We start from the raw sequence: 22,951 nt of genomic DNA, 5'->3' as shown, positions 1-22,951 counted from the left end.
GGTTATGGGAAACTAAAAACGGAGGGCAGATATGGGGAGGATACCAGCAGAAGTGGTAAGAGTTGGACTCACTTGAGAGACTTGGGGAGAAGTCAAATACTCAACACTAGTTGGAAAATGGTGAAAGCTTGAAAATAAAATGTTTCCAGGAAGAGAATAGCCAGTGCTAAAACATGTGAGGTTGAGGTAGCTTATAGGCTTGGGAGAACAACTTGGGAGAAAGATGGGAAGAAGAGATGCAGATCCTAGAGTTGCCCCCCACCCCCGCCTTTTTTTTGTCTTTTTAGGGCCACAGCTGCTCCACATAGATATTCCCAGACTAGGGGTTGAATCCGAGCTGTAGCTGCCAGCCTCTACCACAGTCACAGCAACACCAAATCTGAGCCGAGTCTGAGACCTACATCACAGCTCACGGCAATGCTGGATCTTTAACCCACTGAACAAGGTCAGGGTTTGAACCCTCGTCCTCATGGATACTAGTTGGGTTCATTACCATGAGCCAGCACGGGAACTCCCAGAGTTGCCCTTTTAAAGGGGATCACTGGCTAAAACTAAGGGAACATCTAAATATGGGCAACAAAAGGAGGAAGTCAGTTCCACAGTTGAATTTTGTATTTGAAATACACCAAAAGATTTGAGTTGTAACCTTGACTGGCCTGGTCTAATTGGATGGCAAAGCCCAGCATTGATTGGCTCAGGACTTGACCCTCGTTTTTAACCACAGCTCTAGTGCACTCAAGGGCAAGCATACAGGTTGCCCTGGTGTGCAGGACAGTTTCCATTTGCCCCTCTATCCCATCACTACCCAGCTCTCTGCCCTGGGAGGCTGATGTATAAGCTGGGTTGGGTTCCTGTTGCATTCAGCCACTGATGGAACTTGGAAGGTAGGAGGAGAGTGAGGTTGGTGCATTTATTTCCTTGGTTCTTCTACTGTCAGATCCTTGTGGACTGGCTGCTTTCCTTTATCCAGTGACCCTGTAGAAGTTTCTAGTAATTGCTCTCTCCCTTTGCTTCTCAGGCCTAGAAGTGGTAATGTTACTGGCCCCAGGGGACTCTACTGACCTTGGTTAGATTTTACAAATACTTGCTCCCATCTTCATAAGTAATATCTGCGTGGAAGTCTCCTCAGTTTTCCAGTTCCTACTGGGACCTTGACTAAATAATATACCTAGTAAACCAGAAGGAATTTATGTTCTTCAAGGCACTAGCCTTACCCTTGATAAACAGGGCAAGGGCTGTTTAATAATCTGGAGGTCTCAGGCATTGGAGGAGACAACAGAATGAGTACAGGGTGTGCAAATCCACATGCACATGACAGCATTCTGTCAGTGGACAGAATAGTATCTTACACAGTTATCACAATTCTTCAAATGTCTGTGAATATCTTAGTGACTCGTAACATTTAAAAAAGGTATTTGAAAATACCATGAAATTCATTTTAACTCTTGTCTTTATATGTTTTCTTCATCCACGGATAACTTATTCTAAAAACATCAATTGCCTTCATTGGCTAAAGAAATATTTTAAGAGGTAAAAAGGGAATTCACGTGCAAAAACATTGGAAACTACTTCCAAGGCCTTTGTGATCAAGCTGTTCCATGGATCCCAAACTAGAAGGAAGTGGGATGAACTGGTTCAGTCCTAACTATTTCAGTCAAGATAGAGACAGGCAATTCCTGTTGTGGCTCAGCAGTAACAAATCCGACTAGTATCCATGAAGATGAGGGTTTGATCCCTGGCCTCGCTCAGTGGGTTAAGGATCCAGCATTGCTGTGAGCTGTGGTGGAGGCTGCAGACGTCGCTCGGATCTGGCATTGCTGTGGCTGTGGCTGTAGCTCCAATTCGACCCTTAGCCTGGGAACTTCCATATGCCGAGGGTGCAGCCCTAAAAAAAAAAAAAAAAACACGACCACCTACATCTTGAAGGGATTTTTGTAAAAGCATTTCTAATTCTTTCATTTCCCAAAAGAAATTCAGGTCCTGGGTCTTGGACTCAAGAGTACACTGCATTCTCAGCTTGGCCACACCTTGTCCTTTGTGTGACCTGCCATGGCTCAAGCAGCGAGCAGAGTCTGAAGAGCACAAACATAAACATCTCTAAGGGCCTGTGGAATTTGATGGTCTGTGCAGTGTGGGGCAGACAGTGGCCAAGCGCCAGGCCCTGTAGGTGAGCCTCCCAGCAGCCCAGGTTTGTTTTTTAGTCTCTCTGCAAAAGCAAGAAGAGAAGGCCAGCCTGGCAGTGAAGTTCTGTTCCCAGGTTTTGCCCTGTCTGGGCAGGGCTTGGCCAAACCCCTGTGTTCTCAGGGAGATATAGTCACTTAGGGTCCTGTTACCCAGATGCTGGAAGGCTCGTTAATCTGTTTTGACAGTGGCTAAAAAGAGCAGAGAAAGGATGGGTAATTTCTTGCCCCCCGCCCTTCCTCAAGCGACCTGTACTTCCTCCCTGTGTGACTTGAGATAACATCCAGAATTTAAAAATTGGGGTTATTCATTCCCTAAATATTTGCTGAGTGCTATGCTCTTCCAGCCATCATCCTAGGCCCTGAAGCATCCAGGGCCCCTGCTCCTAGGGAGCTCACGTGCTATGTGCTGACCTGAGTTCTTCTGCCTGCACTTTCTTTTAAACACTCCTTCTCCATAACAGCCTGTGACTTGAGGGGTTAACTTCCAGCCAACTGAACTATTTCACTCGGCACCCCTCCCATGTCAACAGCATGGCAGGAACAGTGATTACAGAGCAAAGAAAATGTTGTGTTATAGACAGGATTCTTCGCTAAAAGGCTCTCTGTCAACTAACAAAAAGACTCTGTGAAAAGCACCTCAAGCTCCGAGGGTCTCCTGTGCAGCCAGGCAGCCTCCGATATAACATAATCTGACTGAATTCCATAGGCTGTCAGAGTGTAAAATTAGAATTAAAGGGTTCTTCAAGGTCACTGAGTTAGACACAAAAATGTCTCCATTGAACCACGCAAATATTGTGCACCAGACATGTGCTAAGCGCTGGAATACTTGATTGTGTACTAGATATATTTCATGTTTTTTATTAATTTAATCTTATTTTTTGCATGTTATGTTTTTTATCAAAGGGCTACAGCTTAGGCCTATCACTTCTTTTACATGTAGTTCCAAATAGGAAAGAATTGTATTTCTGCAGAAAATGGTTACTGAGGGCAAGCTCCTCATTGTGAATTGCAGTGTCAACAGACTATTAGACTTGAGAGTAAGCATTTTTTCTGATGTTGCCTAGAATCAGCGACTCTGGATTAGGAACCGACAGGGTGGGAAAGAAGCTTGCTTTCTACTCTCTGCCTCTTGTGAATCACAAGTTGTACCTTTTCCTCCCTTTCTGTGGACCAAATACCAAATAAATCTCTCTGCTGTTTATTCTGGGTCTTTTGTGCAGTGCTCCTGTCCTCAGAGTTTCATAGACAATGTAGAAATGTCAGCAGCTTTATTAGCAAAGGTCGGTGGTGTTTCACTTTAGTGCCCAAAGGTCCTCACAGACATCCAAAAATGTCTTGTCGAAGTCGGTAATTATTTACTCCCCTGTTACCAGTATCTGTTTGAGGACTAAGTAGAGAGAAGCAGAAAGGAAAATAAAAGGGAAAAAAAAGCAAATAGTCTTTCAAAATCACTGGTCTTTCTACATCTAAAAGCAATATATATTTTTCATAGCATATGTGGAATATCATTGAACAACAAAAGCAAATAAATCCAGATGCATTAGGAGGCATCCCTAAGGCCCAGGGACTCCAAGTGGAAAAAAACAGTTGGGTCCCTGAGCCAGAGATGGTACAAACCCCAGCAGGGAGGTGGGATTTCCTCAACGTCCTCCCATGTTCACTTCTTTTTGGGCTTGTATTTGCCCCTGGATAGACGCCTGCAAGGTTCAGCTGGAACACTTTGTTCCAGTTCTATAAAGCCTGTGCATTAAAATGTTGGAATCCCCTCATGGAAGACCTGGAAGATGGCCCTTTAATGCACATCCCCTGGACCAGGATGTTAAGTGGGGTGTTGAGTGGGGTAGAACCAGACATTTAATCCTTGGGAAGAGGGTATAACAAAATGTGACTGGGAGTTCTCACTGTGGCGCAACAGGATCAGTGGCATCTCCGGAGCTCTGGGATGCAGGTTCAATCCCCAGCCCAGCACAGTGGGTTAAGAATCCAGCAATGCTGCAGGGGTGTAGGTCATAGCTGTGGCTCAGATTCAGTCCCTGGCCTGGGAACTGAATATGCCACAGGGCGGCCAAAAAAGAAAAAAAAAATGTTTCTGGGAAGTAAGATGTCTTTCTCTTCTACTAGAGGCTTCTGTTTCACCACAGCATTTAGCAGGTATTTGCCAGGCACTGTTCTAGGTACTAGAGACACAAGGTGGAGCATGACCTTGGTGGCTTCCACCATGAGGGAGCTTAGAGGCCAGTGGAGAGCAATAAGATGTGGAGATTAAGACCATAAACTTTGGGGGTTCCCATCATGGCACAGTGGAAACGAATCCAACTAGGAACCATAAGGTTTCGGGTTAGATCCCTGGCCTTGTTCAGTGAGTTAAGGATCCAGTGTTGCCATGAGCTGTGGTGTAGGTCAAAGATGAGGCATGGATCTGGCCTTGCTGTGGCTGTGGTGTAGGCCAGCAGCTGTACCCCCAGTTCAACCCCTAGCCTGGGAATTGCCATATGCCTTGGGTGTGGCCCTAAAAAGAAAAAAAAAAAAAAAAAGGTCAAGGATGAATCTTGGATAGTTAGAGCATTCCTTACTTTCATCTGTAAAATGGAAATTATAATACCTCCTTCACAGGGTTGGGATGCATATAAAATGAGATGACATATATATAATAGTGAATTCAGAATCTGGTGAATTAAGTGCCCCCAAAGAGTAGTTGTTGTAACTGTTAAACTTTGTGGCTTATTTGCTGGCCCAGGAGTTAGAGGCTTGACTTCTAAATACTGTCTGGTTCCTCCACAATATGGATGCTTTGTTCCTGGGTGTGCATCATTTACAGAGAAGCGGGCTGTGCTAAATAGTCTTTATTTTCTAGTTGGGGTGGTTGATTTTCTTGCTTGATGTCTGAAGATTAGACCTTTTTGATGAAGATAAAGTACTTTTCCTGTTTCTTTCTATTGAATTACCGCTTTAAAACTAGTGACTGTTATTTATGCTTTTAATTTATTTCTTATGACTTTGTTGGGGTTCTCTCTGGTGAGGGCAGAATTTATTTCATTCATTTATTAGACGCTGATAGAGATCTTACTCTGCAGCAGAGACATTGGGTGTGTGTGTGTTGTGTGTGTGTGTGTGTGTGTGTTGGGGTTTGGAAGTGGAGAAAATTGGGGGAGATGCAAAGATGACTTAGGATAGCTTCTGTTCTGGAAATTCCCTTCATAGCTTATCGGTTAATAATCCCGACTAGGATCCCTGAGGATTCGGGTTTGATCCTGGCCTCGATCAGTGGGTTAAGGATCCAGCATCGTCATGAGCTGTGGTGTAGGTCGCAGTTGCGGCTCGGATCTGGCGTTGCTGTGGCTGTGGCATAGGCCAGCAGCTACAACTCCAATTTGACCCCTAGCCTGGGAACTTCCATATGCCATGGGTGCGATCCTAAAAAGCAAACATAAAGAAATAAATGAAAATAAATAAAGATAGCTTCTGTGTTCTGTGGAGTTATGAACAGTCTTGTGATAGAGAGAGCCAGATTAAATAGATAACAACATTTGATAAGAACAAAGAGGGGCATGTACAGAGATCCCCAAGGGTCTCTAAAAGGGAGAAACTACTTTGAGGGATGGGGGTAGGGTGGAGGCAGTTGAAGCAGAAATGATAAAGTCAGGTGGGAAAGTGAGGAAAGAAGGAATTTGAAGGTAAAGAAAAAAGCATGAAAGATAAAGGTAAAAAGGTAATAAAGCTTAATTTTTTTTTCCCAGTGGGTTGCAGGAAGTTTATAGTATTATGGGATAGGTGGGAGTGAGGCTGATATTTGGCTAAGGAGATGGTCATATATATGTAGGCTGGCTATGGGACCAAACAGTCCTCAGCCAACAAGTTGTGGTTGAGGACGTTGAGTTTCCATGATCAGAAATGATATCTCTCAGTCCCTCTTATTTCTACAGAGACTGGAGTAGGTAAACAGATGCAAGTGGGACACCCAAAGGGCTGCAAAATGGTGTATCCTGCGAGAGTACTTTCCCACTGTGGAGGCAATAGCAGAGTCCATTTGGAAATCTTCTCTGGTGAGTTGTGGCAGGGCTGAGACTTGCTCATACTGCAACACAGTTGTGAAACAGCAACAAGAACAACAAATGGCTTCTTTGTTGCTATTATAAATCTAAACCTCTTCACAAGCCTCTGTGAAGGCAAGAGTGGTGTAGGTATATTATTTCAAGTCAGGTGTTGTATATGGTGTGAGGCAGACTAGAGAGTCATTTTTTTACTCCATATGAGTAATTGCGTGGATCTATTTTTAGACCTTCTATGCCGTTCCGCTAATCTAATATGCTAATGTCATACTCAATTTCTTTGGTTTTAGAGTAAGTCTTGAACTTAGTATAAGCCTTCAACTTTTGTTCTATCTTTTGAAAACTATTTTGGATTTTCTAGGTTCTTTGCATCTCATATGAGTTTTAGAATCAGCTTGTCAGTTTCTGTTTTAAAAAAAACCGTTGGACTTTTAATTGAGATTTCATTGAAACAATCAATTTGGGTAGTTATGACATCTTAGTCTTCCATGGAATGAACACTTGTACGCTCTCTCTCTGAGACCTTTATAAATTTCTCTCAGCAGTTTTGTAGTTTTTAATATATAAATAATGCAAATATTATGCTAAAATTATTCCTAGGCATCTCATGGTTTTTGATGAAATGCCTAAGGTAAAGTGGATATTTATTTATTTATTTATTATTAATTTTTTTAAATTTTCACTTTTTGGCTGCACCCACGGCATGTGGCCAGGCCATGGATCACATGCAAGCTACAGCAGTAACAATGCCAAGTCCTTAACCAGTAGGCCACCAGGGAACTCCTAAAGTGGTATTTAAAAATTTCAATTCCTAAGTTTTCTCTACTAAAATGTAGAAATACAATTGACTACAAAGGAAAAATAATAAGTGTCAGTTCACCAAAATTAATAGTTTCTGCTCTTCAAAATGCACCATTAAGAAATGAAGGGACAAGCCATGGTATAGGAGAAAATATTTGCAATTCATATATCTATGAAAGACTTATATCTAGAATATGCAAAGAATTCTTGTATCTCAATAATAAAAAGACAATTCAATTAAAATGGGCATGATATTTGAACAGAAACTTCACAAAAGAAGATGTATGAATAGTTAATAAAACATGAAAAAAAATGGGAGTTCCTGTTGTGGCTCAGTGGTTCCCAAACCCAACTAGTATCCATGAGGACGTGGGTTCAATCCCTGGCTTTGCTCAGTGGGTTGAGGATCTGGCATTGCCATGAGCTGTGGTGTAGGTTGCAGACGTGACTTGGATCCCTCATTGCTGTGGCTGTGGTGTAGTCCGGCAGCTACAGCTGCAATTTGACCCTTATCCTGGGAACCTCCATATACCACCAGTGTGGCCATAAAAGACAAAGGAAAGAAAGAAAGAAAGGAAGAAAGAAAGAAAGAAAGAAAGAAAGAAAGAAAGAAAGAAAGAATAAAGAAAGAAAGAAAGAAAGAAAGAAGGAAGGAAGGAAGGAAGGAAGGAAGGAAGGAAGGAGGAAGGAAGGAAGGAAGGAAGGAAGGAAGGAAGAAAGGAAAAAATGGTTTACATATTTAGTAGTCAGGAAAGTGCAAATTAAAACCACAGTGAGAATCCATTACACACTGGAGCTCTAATATTTTGCTGGTAATATTGTACAGCCATCTTGAAAAAAGTTTGGCAGTTTCTTCTAAAGTTAAATATATACTTATGGTATGACCCAGTGATTTCATTCCTAGGTATTTCCTCAAGAAAATGAAAACACGTGTCCACAAAAGACTTGTATACAGATATTCACAGAAGCCTTAATCATAATGGTCAAAAACTGGAAATTTCTCTAATGTCCATCAACAGATAAATACATTGTAATATATCCATAAAACAGATGACTATTCAGCAATAAAAAGGAATCAGTTACAGATATACACAGCAACCTGGATGAATTGCAAAACATTATCATGAGTGAAAGAAGCCAGAAGCAAAATAGTCCATATTGTGGGATTCCATGTTTATGATATTCTTGATATTCTCATCTCTATCAACAGAAAGTGGCACAGTACTGAGGCTGATGGAGATTAGCTGCAAAGGAGCATAAGGGAATGTTGGGGATGATGAAAATGTTCTTTATCTTGATTGTGGCAACTGTGCCTACATGAGTGTGTACATTTGTCAAGTCATCAAAATGTAGACTTAAAGTGGGTGTGTTTTATGTATGTAAATTGTACCTCAGTCTGAAAAAGTTTTTATCAGGTTTTGCAAGTTTAAAGTAATCTCTTTCAAAGTTCTCTGGTGGCTCAGTGGATTAAAGATCCAGCGTTGTCACTGCTATGGCATGGGTTTCACCCCTGGCCCAGGAACTTCTGCATGCTGCAGGCTTGACCTGCCCCCCCCCAAAAAAAAGTATGCTCTTTCATTTTAGCACAGTGGTTTTTGTTTGTTTGTTTGTTTGTTTGTTTTGCTATTTCTTGGGCCGTTCCCGCGGCATATGGAGGTTCCCAGGCTAGGGGTTGAATCGGAGCTGCAGCCACCGGCCTACACCAGAGCCACAGCAACGTGGGATCCGAGCCGCATCTGCGACCTACACCACAGCTCACGGCAACGCTGGATCGTTAACTCACTGAGCAAGGGCAGGGACCACAACCTCATGGTTCCTAGTCAGATTCGTTAACCACTGCGCCACGACGGGAACTCCAGCACAGTGTTTTTGAATCAATATTCGTCCAAATTGAAGGTTCATCTCTGTATAAAGGTCCTGTCTCCCCTGTATTGTGTTTATCCCTGCCCCTCCTGTAGGAGTGTTTGGTTTAGGGGAGAATTCATGGACCTCATGGTAACGGTGGAGGAGGTGGTGGGCATGCAGATCTCTGTGTTCTTCATGGGCCTGAGCAGAATTGTCCCTAGTATTGGTCACTGGGCATTTTGCTGATGAAACTCACCTTGCTGGTCTCTAGGTATTGGCTTCTGTCCTCACTGAGTACAGTGCTGACTTATCTGCTGCTGGTGGAACTTACAGTTTGTACTCTGTCCAGCCCCTGGGGAGATTCCTCACCTTTCCTGTTGCAGTTCTTGAGGATCAGCCACGACGTCCACTTGGCTCAGGTTATTGGTCACAGAGTCACTTTCCCCCCATGTCCCAGCCCTGCCTCTCCTCTCTTAGCTGCCTTCCAAGTCTCCACTGAGAACATGAGGGAGCCTCAGGTCACTCCTGTGCCACATGGGAAGTGAGGGACAGTCCACGGGCACTGTCTCTGGCTTCCTCTCTGCCAAGGAAGTCCTACCTCTGGTCAGGACTCAGGTGGGAGGGAGACATGGTCCCTGAGACCCTGGGCTGCTCATCACGCTTCCTTAAAAAAAAAAAATTTTCCCTTCCTCTCTCAGGAGGCCGCTACTCCCTCTTTCTGTGCAGTGGGAACTTCCCTACAACACAATCCTGTGACTTCTCACTTACAGATGGATTCATTCTGGATGGATCCCATTTTCTTTTTCCCTATGGCAATAAACTTATTGGCTTAGCCTTAATGCTAGAAGGGGGCCAATGGGAGAAACTGGCTTACCAAAAAAAAAAAAAAAAGCCAACACATCAAGAGATATTTCGAAAATATTATCTATAGTACAGGAATATTTTAGAAGTGCCTTAAAAGAGAGAGAGAGGCTGGCAGATTTCATGATTCTTAAGTAATAACAAAGAGGAGTTGGCTCCTTCAGAGCAGTATTGGGTATTATCAAAGGGTTAAGTCAGTTAGAGTTTACTGAGTGTGCATAGTCAACCAGGAATCTTAGATATTGGGAAAGAGATACTTGATAATCAGTCACCTGGTTTAAAGTCTAGACATCCGTAATTTGATGCCCTAGTTTTATAGATTAAGAAACAATAGCAGAGGGGAAATTATTCACACAGGGTCATGCAACTAAGTAATGTCACTTGAATCCAGTGGTCTTGAATCCCACTCTTGGTATCTTTCTACCCAGGTACCTTTACCTCTCTTGTGGCTGCAAACCAAGTTAAAAACTAAGGGTCCTGCTAAAGGTTAAGGCACTGGAAATAAATAGAAGGGATCGAGGAAGAAAAAAGAAAGTGGAAAAACAGTGCCGGGTGTCAATCTAAACCGGTGCCTTTTCTCCAATTGCATACTGACTATGTAATGTATAGTTTTTCTACTGATAAAAAGGATCACTTCAGAAAACTTTACGGAGGGCAGTGTGAAAGATACACCCTACACACGAAGTGATTTACTGGAAGGCGACAGACTGAATTCTTTGCAAATAATTAGATTTGAAAGCAAGGAGGACAAAGTAAAATTGGAAATATATCCCAACCTGCCCTGTTAAGGAATAATCTTCAAGGAACATCATAATATAGAGCCTCTTTTGAGTCAGTTTTTTTGTTTGTTTTTTTCTGAAGCCAGAATGAGATGCAGAAGGCAATTATATTTTAGTGGTTGGATGTCAAAATAAAACAAATGGGAGGCTGTGTAGTAAAATGAAGATTGCATGGTGGTAACTTATTTTCTTTGCTTCTAGTTTTGATTATTCAATTAACTCAATAAAGATTTTTCCATTATATTTGTGTCATGTCAGGTGGGTTAATTATTTACGAGATGCCCAGGCTCATATTCTCGGGAAACTGCAGGCTGCTCCAAAGTCTCTAGGAGACTAGGGTTGCTTTGTTTAGCCTGTGCCCCCACTTCTGAAGACCTATAAATCTGCAACATGACCTGTTTTGCAAGAAACTCACGTGTTGTTTTGTGAGCAGGAGTATACCCTGAGTTAATCTCATGGTTAACCTTCTCTCTGCCCTGCTTCCTTTGGTCATGGTCCCTCACATGCACGGGTGCTTAAGCTTCACCATGGCTTATTGACAGAAAAGCCTAATAACAGTTTCGAAATCTGGAGGGCAGATGGGCAAGTGAACTGTCCAAAATCTGCCAGAGCTACTTGTCTCCATTGCCACTCAGATACAGTGTTGACAGGAGCGTCCCTTCACCTCTGTGACCTTGGGCTTTATCATTGCGGCAGAGGGAATCTAGTGCCCATCTCGAAGGCTCGTGAGGCTCAAGGGCAGCTATTCATGAGGAATTATTAATAACCGTCTCACCTTTTTTTTTTTTTTTCCTTTTCTGGCCTACACCACAGCCACAGCAACACGAGATCAAAGCCGCATCTGCAGCCTCCACCACAGCTCACGGCAATGCTGGATCCTTAACCCGCTGAGCGAGGTCAGGGATCAAACCTGCATCCTCATGGAATGCTAGTCAGATTTGTTTCCACTGAGCCACAACGGGAACTCCCCAGTCTCACATCCTGATGCTCTCAGAGAAGTCCTTTCTCCCTACCCTGGGACTCTGTGAGGATTTTCCTTGTTCTGTGGTTTTACCCAGCTTGACTCTAACTTATGACAGACCTTTGCTCACTGTGCAGTTACTTACACTTTTTATTTGGATCTATGCGATTATATTTTTGAGAGACCCTCACCAGTCAATTCTCACTTTTTTAAATTACTCAATGAATTTTATTACATTTATAGTTGTACAATGATCATCACAACCCAATTTTTTTTTTTAATTTTATTTTCCCACTGTACAGCAAGGGGGTCAGGTTATCCTTACATGTATACATTACAATTACATTTTTCCCCAGCCTTTCTTCTGTTGCAACATGAGTATCTAGACAAAGTTCTCAATGCTATTCAGCAGGACAACCCAATTTTATAGCATTTCCATTCCACACACACCCCAGCACACACACCCCCCCCCCGCCCCCCAAATTGCTTAACTTAAAAAAGGTGAGAATGCCAGAGAGGTTGCCCAACTGAAACAAATGAAAATGGAGTCATCTGGGAATAGCAGAGACAAGGTAAAAATTAATGACGCTTAATATCTTTGTAAAGATACGGAGCATTTTATTTTGCCAGGGGCTTGTTACCTTCAGGGTGTCTTCTACAGTGTAATCACCTAGTTTTCTAGTTTTCAGTGTGTAGCATCAATAATAGATATGGTTATTTTTAGTCCTGGAAAAACCATACAGAAGAGATTTCTGTGTTTCTATTTACACTGCAGGAATAACCTGAAATATCTTTTAAGAAAATTGTAGGTAAAATGGTACCGAATGCAGTTTTCAAAATGAATCATATCTTAATTATACCATCTTACCTATATTTCTTTTTGCATGTTCTTCCCATTCTTTGTGACAGTTACAAATACCCAATTTTTATAAAAGTTCTGCACAGCTTCGTTCACAGTGTACACACAATTTTAGAGTCCTCTTTTTGTTTAAGCATTGCGTCATAAATATTTTCCCATGTTATAGTATTATCTTCTTGTTTATAATTTTAAAGGATTGTCTACAACCCATTTGCTTAATGTATCATAATTCTCAAAACACTTCCCAGTTGTCAAGTATTTAGGTAGTTTTGGTTTTGTATGTAATTCATAGAGCAGCTGGTTTTTTTTGCCCATAGTGTTTAGCTTCTCTTAAATTGTTTTCTGAGGATAATGCCTCAGAACTGAGAATGCTCTTCAAAGAATATGAATAACTTTCTAATTCTTTATCCGATGCACTATGTTGCTTTCGGAAGGGCTGTTGCATGGCACTGCCTGTCTCAACATCCTTTTACAGCCCTGGGCAGGACTGACTCAGGGTGGTCTTACACTGGCCATTTATGGGTAGGTGGATTTATAATCTTAAGTTGGAAGATGGTTTAACCTTGGAGACTATTTGGAAAAACCTATGAAGAGGCTAGGCTTATAAGGCAGAGGTTTTTAAGCTTTAGCTTTTTCATTTGTTCAACCAATTCTGTCATTTCATGACACTTAATTGTGTCCGGTCTCAGTGAGTTATGACATTGTGTGTGTTTTGTTTTGTTTTTTCTTTTTTGTTTGTTTGTTTGTTTTAGGGCTGCAGCCACAGCATATGGATGTTTCCAGGCTATGGGTCCAATCGGAGCTACAGTTGCTGGCTGGCCTGTGCCACAGCCACAGTAATGAGAGATCCAAGCCATGTCTGTGACTTACACCACACCTCACAGCAACACTGGATCCTTAACCCACCAAGCTGGGCCAGGGATTGAACCTACATCCTCATGGATACTAGTCGGGCTCATTACCACTAAGTCACAATGGGAATTCCTACATTGTATGTGTTTGTATGCAGGTATAAGTAGAATCTTGAAGGCTAGTCCTATTGAAATGACCAGAGTGCTAGATGTAAATCATGCCATAAACATGACTCACATGTGGCTGTTCAAGAAACTTTGATTATGGCAACATGGTATAGGCAGAAGTGGGAGATCTTATTGCCTCCAGAGGCCTGGCAGGTATTGTCTAGTTGTGAAACAGGACAGGGGTTGGACAATGCAGGAGGTCAGGGACAGGGTGAAGGGGGGCGTACAGGCTTTATCCAGAGGAGGGTTACCAATAATTGATTCCAGCCAATGGCTGCCATGAAGGAATACCAGCCTGTAATCTTTAGTGCTCTCAGGTTTTCAGGACAATTTGGAAATTGGAATTTTTAAATATCTTAGTTGGGACAGGCTGCTATAGAAAAATATCCAGATTGGGGTGCCTTAAACAACAAACCTTTAGTTCTCACAGTTCTGGAGGCTGGGAGTCCAGATCAAGGTGCTGGCAGATTCGGTCCAGCTTCTATGGTTCATAGATGGCCATGTTTTTGCTGTGACTTTATATGACAGAAGGGGCAAAGGAGCTCTCTGGGTCTCTTTTTCTTTTTTAACAGCCACACCCACAGCATATGAAAGTTCCTGGGCCAGGGATTGAATTGGACCTGCAGCTGCCAGCCATGCTGCAGGCCTGGTGACAGAGGGGTTCGAATGGCATCTGGGACCCATGCCACAGCTTGCAGCAATGCTGGATCCTGACCCCACTGAGTGAGGCCAGGGATCAAACCTGCATCCTCACAGACACTATGTTGGGTTCTTAACCCACTGATCCACAGTGGTAACTCCATGGGGTTTCTTTTCTAAGGGCACTAATCCCATTCTGTAAGGTTAGGTAGGGCCCTGATGACCTAACCACTTCCTAAAGGCCCTAACTCCAATCACATTGGGGATTAGGTTTTAACATACAAACTTTGAAGGGAGAAATTCAGTCTGTAGCATCTAGTAAATCTCATATTGGTCGCCAGAGGAAAACATTTTAAAAACACTGTAGGCCTAACAAGTGTCCTGAGGTTTGAATTGCTCATTACTGCCAGTTTGTGACTGCTCTCTTCTGAATCTGACTTCAGTCCCACAAAGTAGGAAGGGGGGAATTTTTTTTTGTTTTTTGTACAGACCAGAATCTGAGGCTCGGAAATTATTTTTCAACAGATTATCGACTGCCTGTCCCACTAGGAAGTAAGCTTCCTGAAGGCACGGCAGCCACTGTTCATTTTCTTCATTGCTTTAAGACCTGCTCCTAGAATACTGTGCATAGTGGATGCACAGTACATATTAATTGAATTAATGAGTGATGAATAAATGAAAACAGGTTAGGTCGCATGGCAAATGATGCATATTTTGGTACCAGATACCTTTCGTGTTTTATTTTATTTATTTATTTATATTGAAGCATAACCGATTTACAATATTATATTAGTTTTAGGTGTACAACATAGTGATTCAATAATTTCTATAGATTAAATACCATTTCAAGTTATAAAATATTGGCTGTATATCTAGTGCTCTACCTTACATCTTCTTTATTTTATACCTAGTTGTTGGTACCTCTTAATCCTCTTCCTCCTCTTCCTCTAATTGCCCCTCCCCCCACCCTCTCCTCACTGGTAACTACTAGTTTGTTCTCTATATGTGAGTCTGTTTCTTTCTTTTTTTGTCTTTTGTCTTTTTTTGTTGTTGTTGTTGCTATTTCTTGGGCCGCTCCCGCGGCATATGGAGGTTCCCAGGCTAGGGGTCGAATCGGAGCTGCAGCCACCGGCCTACGCCAGAGCCACAGCAACGCGGGATCCAAGCCGCGTCTGCAACCTACACCACAGCTCACGGCAACGCCGGATCCTTAACCCACTGAGCAAGGGCAGGGACCGAACCCGCAACCTCATGGTTCCTAGTCGGATTCGTTAACCACTGCGCCACGACGGGAACTCCATTTTTTTTTGTCTTTTGTCTTTTTTTTGTTGTTGTTGTTGTTGTTTCTTTTGTATATCCATTCCTTTGTTTTATTTTTCATGATTCACGTATAAGTGAAAACATGCAATATTTGTCTTTCTCTGTCTGACTAATTTACTAAGCATAATACCGTCCAGGTCCATCCATGTTGTTGCAAATGGCAAAACTTCATTCTTTTTTATGGCTGTGTATATTTATTTCTCTGTGTGTGTGTATGTGTGTGTGTGTGTGTGTGTGTGTATCACATCTTCTTTATCCATTCATCTGGTTTTTTTTTTCCAGTCCCTTCCAATTACTTTTTTTAATTGAACTATAGTTGATTTACAATGCTGTGTTAGTTTTAGTACACAAAGTGATTCATATAGATATTTACATATGTAATATTTTTAGATTCTTTTACATTGTAGGTTACTGTAAGACATTGAATATAGTTCCCTGTGCTATACAGTAAGTCCTTATTGTTTATCTTTCTTATATACAGTAGTGTTATATATAGTATAGTGCAGATACTCCTCATGTTTTATCTCATTTTAATCTGTATGGCATTCCGTGAGAATACTGACTCCATTTTATGGATTATTAAACTGAGGCTCAGAGAGGTCGGGTAGGATGCATGAGTTCATTAAACCCATAAGATAGAGAGTTAGGACCCGGAAGGACCCGAATCTTCCTCTGATTGCTAGTTCTTCTCATTCTATGCTGGGCTCTGCCACCATCATCATAAATATTGATTCTCTCCTACCCTATCTTCCCAAAATTGGCTTTCTGCAGAGCAGTGCATCACACCTCTCTGGAATAGGGGTCTGCATGCTTTCTTTGTAAAAGACCAGATAATAAATATTTTAGATTTGCTTGCTTAAATGCTTTTACTTTCTTACAGTTACTCCATTGCCATTGTAGCATGAAAACAAAGACAATATGCAAAAAAAAAAAAAAAGGGTATTGTTTTGTTCTGGTAAAATTTTATTTAGGAAAAGAGGCAGCAGGTCAAATTTTGCTTGAGGGCTGTATTTTGCTGACTTCTGCTTAGTAAGACAGACAAATTATCTTATTAAAAATGCAGCAAGATGGAGTTCCAATTGTGGCTCAGCGGAAACAGATCCCACTAGGAACCATGAGGTGGTGGGTTCCATCCCTGGCCTCAATCAGTGGGTTAAGGATCTGGCGTTGCTGTGAGCTGTGGTGTAGGCTGTAGCTCCTATTAGACACCCCCCCCACCCCCAAAATGTGACAAGCTAGCTAAGTTGCTAGCTCACTGTATAGATATTTAAAGTCTTCTCTAGTCCTTTGGCTTTATTTCATAGAAACATTTACTGTAAACATCTTAAATTACCTCATTGTTGTAGTGGTGTGCAAACTATCCTTTTTCTCCATCCCTCCTTGCTCCCTTATTTAGTCATATTGAATTATTATGTACAGCTTCTGGGCTTTCTATTCTGTTGCATTTATTCTTCATTTTTTTCTTGCTTCAATTTTTTCCCTTAAGAATTATGGCATTCTTAGGCAGAACTGCCAAAGCAGTTACTGTCAGACTCATTCAGTGTAATAATTAGGATATAGTCTGAGCTGTTGTAACAGAAAGACTCCAAAATAGAGAGCGTTAATTAAAGCTGAAGCTTATTTACCTTTGGTGTAACAGTGAGGGGCGTGTGAAGCCCAGAGCTGGAGAAGCACCTCTTCTCCACAGAGTCCTTTGAGGACTCAGGCTCCTTTTGGCCAGCAGCTCTGCCAGCCCCTGGGGCGATGCCGGGCCTGTGTGGTTAGAGCTGTCTCTGTGCCACATGCACGTTCCAGTCTGTGGGAAAGGAGGTGGTGGACGTCTTGGGAAAGTGCCTTTACCTCTGAGCTGATGGACCAGAAGTGGCACGTATTACTCTTTGCTCACATCCCTTTGGTCTAGACTAAGCCACGTTGCCACGTCTACCTTCAAGGTAGGGAAAATGGTATCAAACTGGGTCACCTTGGATTTGGCTAAAAGTTGAGAGCATCAGTTATTAAAAAGAAGAATGGGAGTGGCTTCCAGAGACAACTATAGTGTTTGCCCCCATCCATCACTCATAGCTACTTTAGAGTCATTTCATAGCTACAAATAATCATATTTAACAGGAAGGTAATAATCATTTTCACCAAGTGAAAAACCAACTTCGGATATGGCAGTAACATTCAAATATGTCCTGCTTTTTGGTTTTAGATGGCCAGTAACCCATGTGCCAGGTAGCACTCTATGCCAATCTTGAATGCCAACAGGAAGTCACTAGACGGCACACTCTTCCAAGATCATAACTGGGCTGTTGGAGTAACTTGGAAAAGAAGAATAAAGGATCAAAAAAACCATGGCAAAAGTAAATAGAGCTCGGTCTACCTCTCCTCCAGATGGAGGCTGGGGCTGGATGATTGTGGCTGGTTGTTTCCTTGTTACCATCTGCACCCGGGCAGTAACCAGGTAGGTAGGATTTTTTTCTTCATTTATTATTAGATGCTCTGACTTATCCTTTTCTTTTTTTTCCCCTAAGATGGCTTTATTCTGTTTCTGAACCTGTCACTGTGAAAATATATGTATGTTTATATATGTTTTGTGCTTGTGTGTGTATTTCCTTTGCTCAGATGTCTTTTTCTTTGCAGGGAATTCTGATCTTCTGACACTTAAAAGTCTGGTGGTCTCTTTTATAATATCTGACACAAACCTGGAGTGTAAGGGCATTTTTAGACTAAATATCATGGCTATGCCAGACATTTATTTTCATAAGCAGCTCATCCCACAAAGGACAAACATATAAGCTCAAAATAGTCTTTGAAACCCTCTCAGCTCACCAGAATACTGAGCCATTGGAAGCTTAAAGCCTAGAATTTAAATTCTTTTGCTTCATTTTGCATTCGGCTGTGGTAGTGGAGGCTGCTTTCTAGGTTGAAGGAGGGAAATAGCAGAAACACAGGGATTCTATTCTCTCACTTGGTTGTGTCTCCTATTTTTTTTTTTTTAACCCAAGGGAGTAGTGTTGAACATGCTTCAGTTAAACGTGCTTACATTCAGATGCATTCATCTGATTTACATTGGAATAAATACACACTTGAAATCTACATGTATCACTCTTTGCTCTAGAGGTGCCTTCATTCAAACTGAACTCTTTGTTGCCCTTCTCTGGCAACACTCCCCTGGCAGCAAAATAAAGTGATTTGCACTACATAACTTTACTTGATGGCATCATCAATAAAAGCATCGATGTCCCCCCTCCATAACAAATAGATAATATAGGAAAGAAGCAAGATGTTTGGTTTTGCTATAACAGGGGCGTATTGATCTTGCATTGCTGTGGCTGTGGTGTAGACTGACAGGTGTAGCTCCAATTCGACCCCTAGCCTGGGAACTTCCATATGCTATGGGTGTGGCCCGAAAAAGACAAAAAATTAAAATAAAATAAAATAAACATAAAAAATGATGGTTGAGTCTCATTTTCTCCCATCTATATTATGAATCTTGTGTTCTGGGAGTGAAGAGGTCATAGAGTTACCAGGACTCTCTTTCATCTTGGTTCTTACACGTGGAAGCTTTCATCATTACCATGAGAGGAAAGTTCTGAAAGTGAGCTCAGTGCTTTATAAGAAGGGCTACTGGAAACAAGAAAAGAGTTTGTGGCTGGCAAAGGTGTCTTTTCAGAGGGTCCTGGGAGAGGCTGAGAGGCAGATAGATACACATGTATATGTATATATATTTTCTTTTTCATGTTCATTTCCACAGTGGTTTATTAGAGGATATTGAATATAGTTCCCTGTGTCATACAGTAGGAGCTTGTTGTTTGTCATTTTATAATAATAACTTGTAAGCATGATGTTTTGATTTACATGTATTATAGGTTCAGCTACCATCCATCTTTGCATATAACTACAATAAAAAGGAAAGAAAGAAGAAAAGAAAAAAGGAAAAAATTTTCACCCTGTGATGAGTGCTCTTAGGATTTATTCTCTTACCAACTTTCCTATAATACCATACAACAGTGTTAGCTGTAGTCATCATATTGTACATGATATCCCTAGTACTTATTTATCTTATAACTGGAAGTTTATATCTTCCAATTCCCTTTCCCCCACCCTCTGCCTCCAGTTGCCACAAATCTCATCTCTTTTTATATGAGTTTGGTTGTTGTCACTTTAAATTCCTTATATGTGTGAGATCAGACAGTATTTGTCTTTCTCTGTCTAACTTATTTCACTTAGCAGAATTCCTTCAAAGTCCATTCATATTGTTGCAAATGGTAGGATTTCCTCCTCTTTTCTGGTTGAATAATACCTCATTGTGTATTCATACCGCACCATATTTATCCGTTCATCCATCAGTGGACATTAGGTTGCTTCCATGTCTTGTCTATTATAAATCATGTTGCTATGAACATGGGGGTACAGATATCTTTTCTAGTTAGTGTTCTCATTTTTTTTGGATCTATTCCCAGTAGTGGAATTGCTGGATCACATGGTAGTTCTATTTTTATCCATCCTGTTTTCTTTGGTGGCTCTTCCAATTTACAATCCTATCAACAATGCACAAGGGTTCCCTTTTCTCCACATCCATGCTAACCTTTGTTCTTTCTTTCCCTCTTTCTTTCTCTCTTTCTTTCTGATGATAGCTATTCTAACAGCCATGAGGTAATGTCTCATTGTGGTTTTAATGTGCACTTCCTAATGACTGGTGATGTTGTGCATCTTTGTGTGTACCTGTCGGCCTTTTGAATATCTTCTTTGAATAAATGTTTATTTAGGTCTTATTATGTAAATTGTTTTTACTATCGAGTTGTATGCATTATTTATATTTTTTGGATATTAACCCCTTATCCTATGTATAGTTTGCAGATATTTTTTCCTATTCCTTTCACTTTGTTGATGAAATCTTTTGTTTTGCAGAAGCTTTTAAGTGTGATGTAGTCCCATTTGTTTATTTTTTTATTTTGTTGCCTGTGTTTTAGGTGACATATCAAAAAAAAATTATTACGGAGATCCATGTCAAAGAACTTTATTCCTATCTTTTTTTCTAGGAATTTCATGATTTCAGGTCTTATATTTAATTCTTTAATCCATTTCAAGTTAATTTTTGTGAGTGGTCTAAGATATGGGTCTAGTTTTATTCTTTTACATGTGACTATCCAGTTGTCCCAGCATCATTTATTGAAGAAACTGTCTTTTCTCCATTTAGTATTCTTGTCTCCTTTTTCAAATATTAGTTGATGCTTAAGTTTATTTCTGGGTTCTTGGTTCTGTTCCATTGGTCCATTTGTCTGTTTTTATGCCAGGACCAAACTGTTTTGATGACTACAGCATTCTCATACAGTAGAAACCGTGAAATGCATGATCTCTTTCTTAAGACTTTGTTGCCTATTCAGGGTCTTTTGTGTTTACATATAAATTTTAAAAGTGTTTTTACCTACATCTGTAAAAATTGCCACCAGATTCTTGATAAAGATTGCATTAAATCTATAAATGGCTTTTGGTGGTATTGACATTTTAACAATGTTAATTCTTCCAGTTCATGAACATGGGATATCTTTCCATTTATTTGTCTTCTTCTTCAGTTTCTTTCATTGATGTCTTATAGTTTTCAGCATAGAGATCTTTCACATCCATAATTAAGTTTATTCCTAAATATTTTATTGCATTTGATGCTTTTATAAATGGGATCAATTTCTTTATTTCTTTTTTAGAAATTTTGTTGTTAGTGTACAGAAACACTAGTGATTTTTATATGATAATTTATATCCTGCAACTTTACTGAATTCATGGACTAGACTCAGCTTTTTTGCTACATCTTTAGGATTTTAGGATTTTAAAATCACATCATCTGCAAATAAAGACAATTTTACTTCTTTCTTTCCAATTCTAATACATTTTATTTATTTTTCTTGCCTGGTTGCTGAGGCTAGGACTTCTAGAAATGGTGACAGTAAGCACTCTTGTCTTGTTTCCTCCTTTTAGAAGAAAAGATTCTGACCATTTACCTTTGAGTATAATATTAGCTGTGGGCTTGTGATTTATAGTTATATTATACTGAGATATGTTCTTTCTGTGCCTAATTTATTAAGAGTTTTTTAAAATCATGAATAGATGTCAAATTTTGTCAAATGCTTTTTCTGTGTCTATTGAGATGATCATGTAATTCATTTCTTTCATTCTATTAATATGATGTGTCACATTGATTAATTGATTTGCATATGTTACACCATCCTAGTATCCCAGGGATAAACTCCACTTGAATCTAGTCAATGATCCTCTTAATGTGCTGCAGAATTCAGTTTCTTTGTATTTTACTGAGAATATTTGCATCTATGCTCATCAGGGATATTGGCCTATAGTTTTCTTTTCTAGTACTGTCTTTTATGGTTTTGATATTAGGATAATGCTGGTCTCCTAAAGTGAGTTTGGGAATGTTCCCTCCTTTTCAATTTAAATAATGTACTTAAAAGTTAAACCATATATCTAGAAGGTTAAAATTCAAACAATACAGAAATATGTAAGCTAAATTATTTTTCTCCTCACTTCCTGAAATCCCTGTTTCATTGCCTAAAGTTAATCTCATAAATAGTTTCTTGAGGTCTGTCAAAAAAATTTTTTAAAACATTATATCCATATATAAGGCATACTCTTTTCATTTACACTCATAGGATCATTTTATACAGAATGTTTTTTAACTTTTTTTTATTTAATAATAACTTTTGAAACTATTTCCACATTAGCACATATGGCTGTACCTCACTGAAAAATAGATGCTTAAAATGTCACCATATGGGAAGTTCCCTTGTGGTGCAGAGGGTTAAGGGGCCAGTGTTGGCACTGCAGCTGTGGCATGCGCCACAATTGTGGTGCAGGTTCAGTCCCTGGCCTGGGAACTTGCACGTGCCAATGAATGTGGCCAAAAAAAATTTTTTATTCACCAAATGGATGTGTCCGTAATTTTATGTAACGTATTTTTATTGATGGACATTTATATTGTTTCCTGATTTTTGCTTTACAAACAATGCTATAATTATAATCTAGGCCATTTAAACCTGATATTTCAGCTCTTGCCTTATAACTGATGATGTTTCCTTACACATAAAATTTATGTAAAGCTTAAATTTATGCAGGCTATTAAAGCAGGATTCTTATTTATTTACTCCCTGTGTTTGTTAATGTGCATCAATGACATGTTTTTTTTCTTCAAGACATCTTATTACCAAACACATTATCTATGTTAAGAATCATATTTCATTGTGAAAATACATGACATTCTATTAGTAAGTTGACAAATTGAATTGGAACTGATACTTAAAAAGCCACATTTGTTTTAAATGTTCAAATAAAATGGCCAGCTCTGAGAACTGTTTTTCTCTAAGGCTTCAGGGCATAAATTAACTTAATTGCAATAGATGTCTAGAGTCCTGTGGAAGTGGGAACTCTTTTAAACAATAGCTGAATTCCTATAAATAATTGCTAACATTAGCTGAGCACTTACTCTGTGCTTGTTGGCGTTATTCCAAGCACTTTTCATTAAGTCATTTAATCCTTATAATAACATACAGAGGTTGAATAATGTGTCCAAAGTCATAGGGTTAGTAAGTGGTGGTGCTTTTAACCACTGGGCTACATTTCCCAGTGGCTTACTTACTGTGTCTA

The 22,951-nt window shown here is 40.2% G+C and overlaps 1 protein-coding gene across 2 annotated transcripts in view; it reads left to right on the top strand.

Annotated features, from left to right (window-relative positions):
- The window catches only part of SLC16A12 (solute carrier family 16 member 12), a 91,965-nt gene that overhangs the window by 50,553 nt on the left and 18,461 nt on the right, over nt 1-22,951 (top strand). For both annotated transcript variants that reach the window (XM_047762724.1, XM_047762723.1), the window contains exon 2: nt 17,508-17,759. In XM_047762724.1, the coding sequence (XP_047618680.1) occupies nt 17,650-17,759 (110 nt within the window). In that variant the 5' untranslated portion in view covers nt 17,508-17,649. The remainder of the gene's footprint in view (nt 1-17,507; nt 17,760-22,951) is intronic.

This window comes from Phacochoerus africanus, chromosome 15 (genome assembly GCF_016906955.1).
Source record: "Phacochoerus africanus isolate WHEZ1 chromosome 15, ROS_Pafr_v1, whole genome shotgun sequence".
Lineage (NCBI taxonomy): Eukaryota > Metazoa > Chordata > Mammalia > Artiodactyla > Suidae > Phacochoerus > Phacochoerus africanus.
This window is presented reverse-complemented; position numbering and strand designations above follow the sequence as displayed.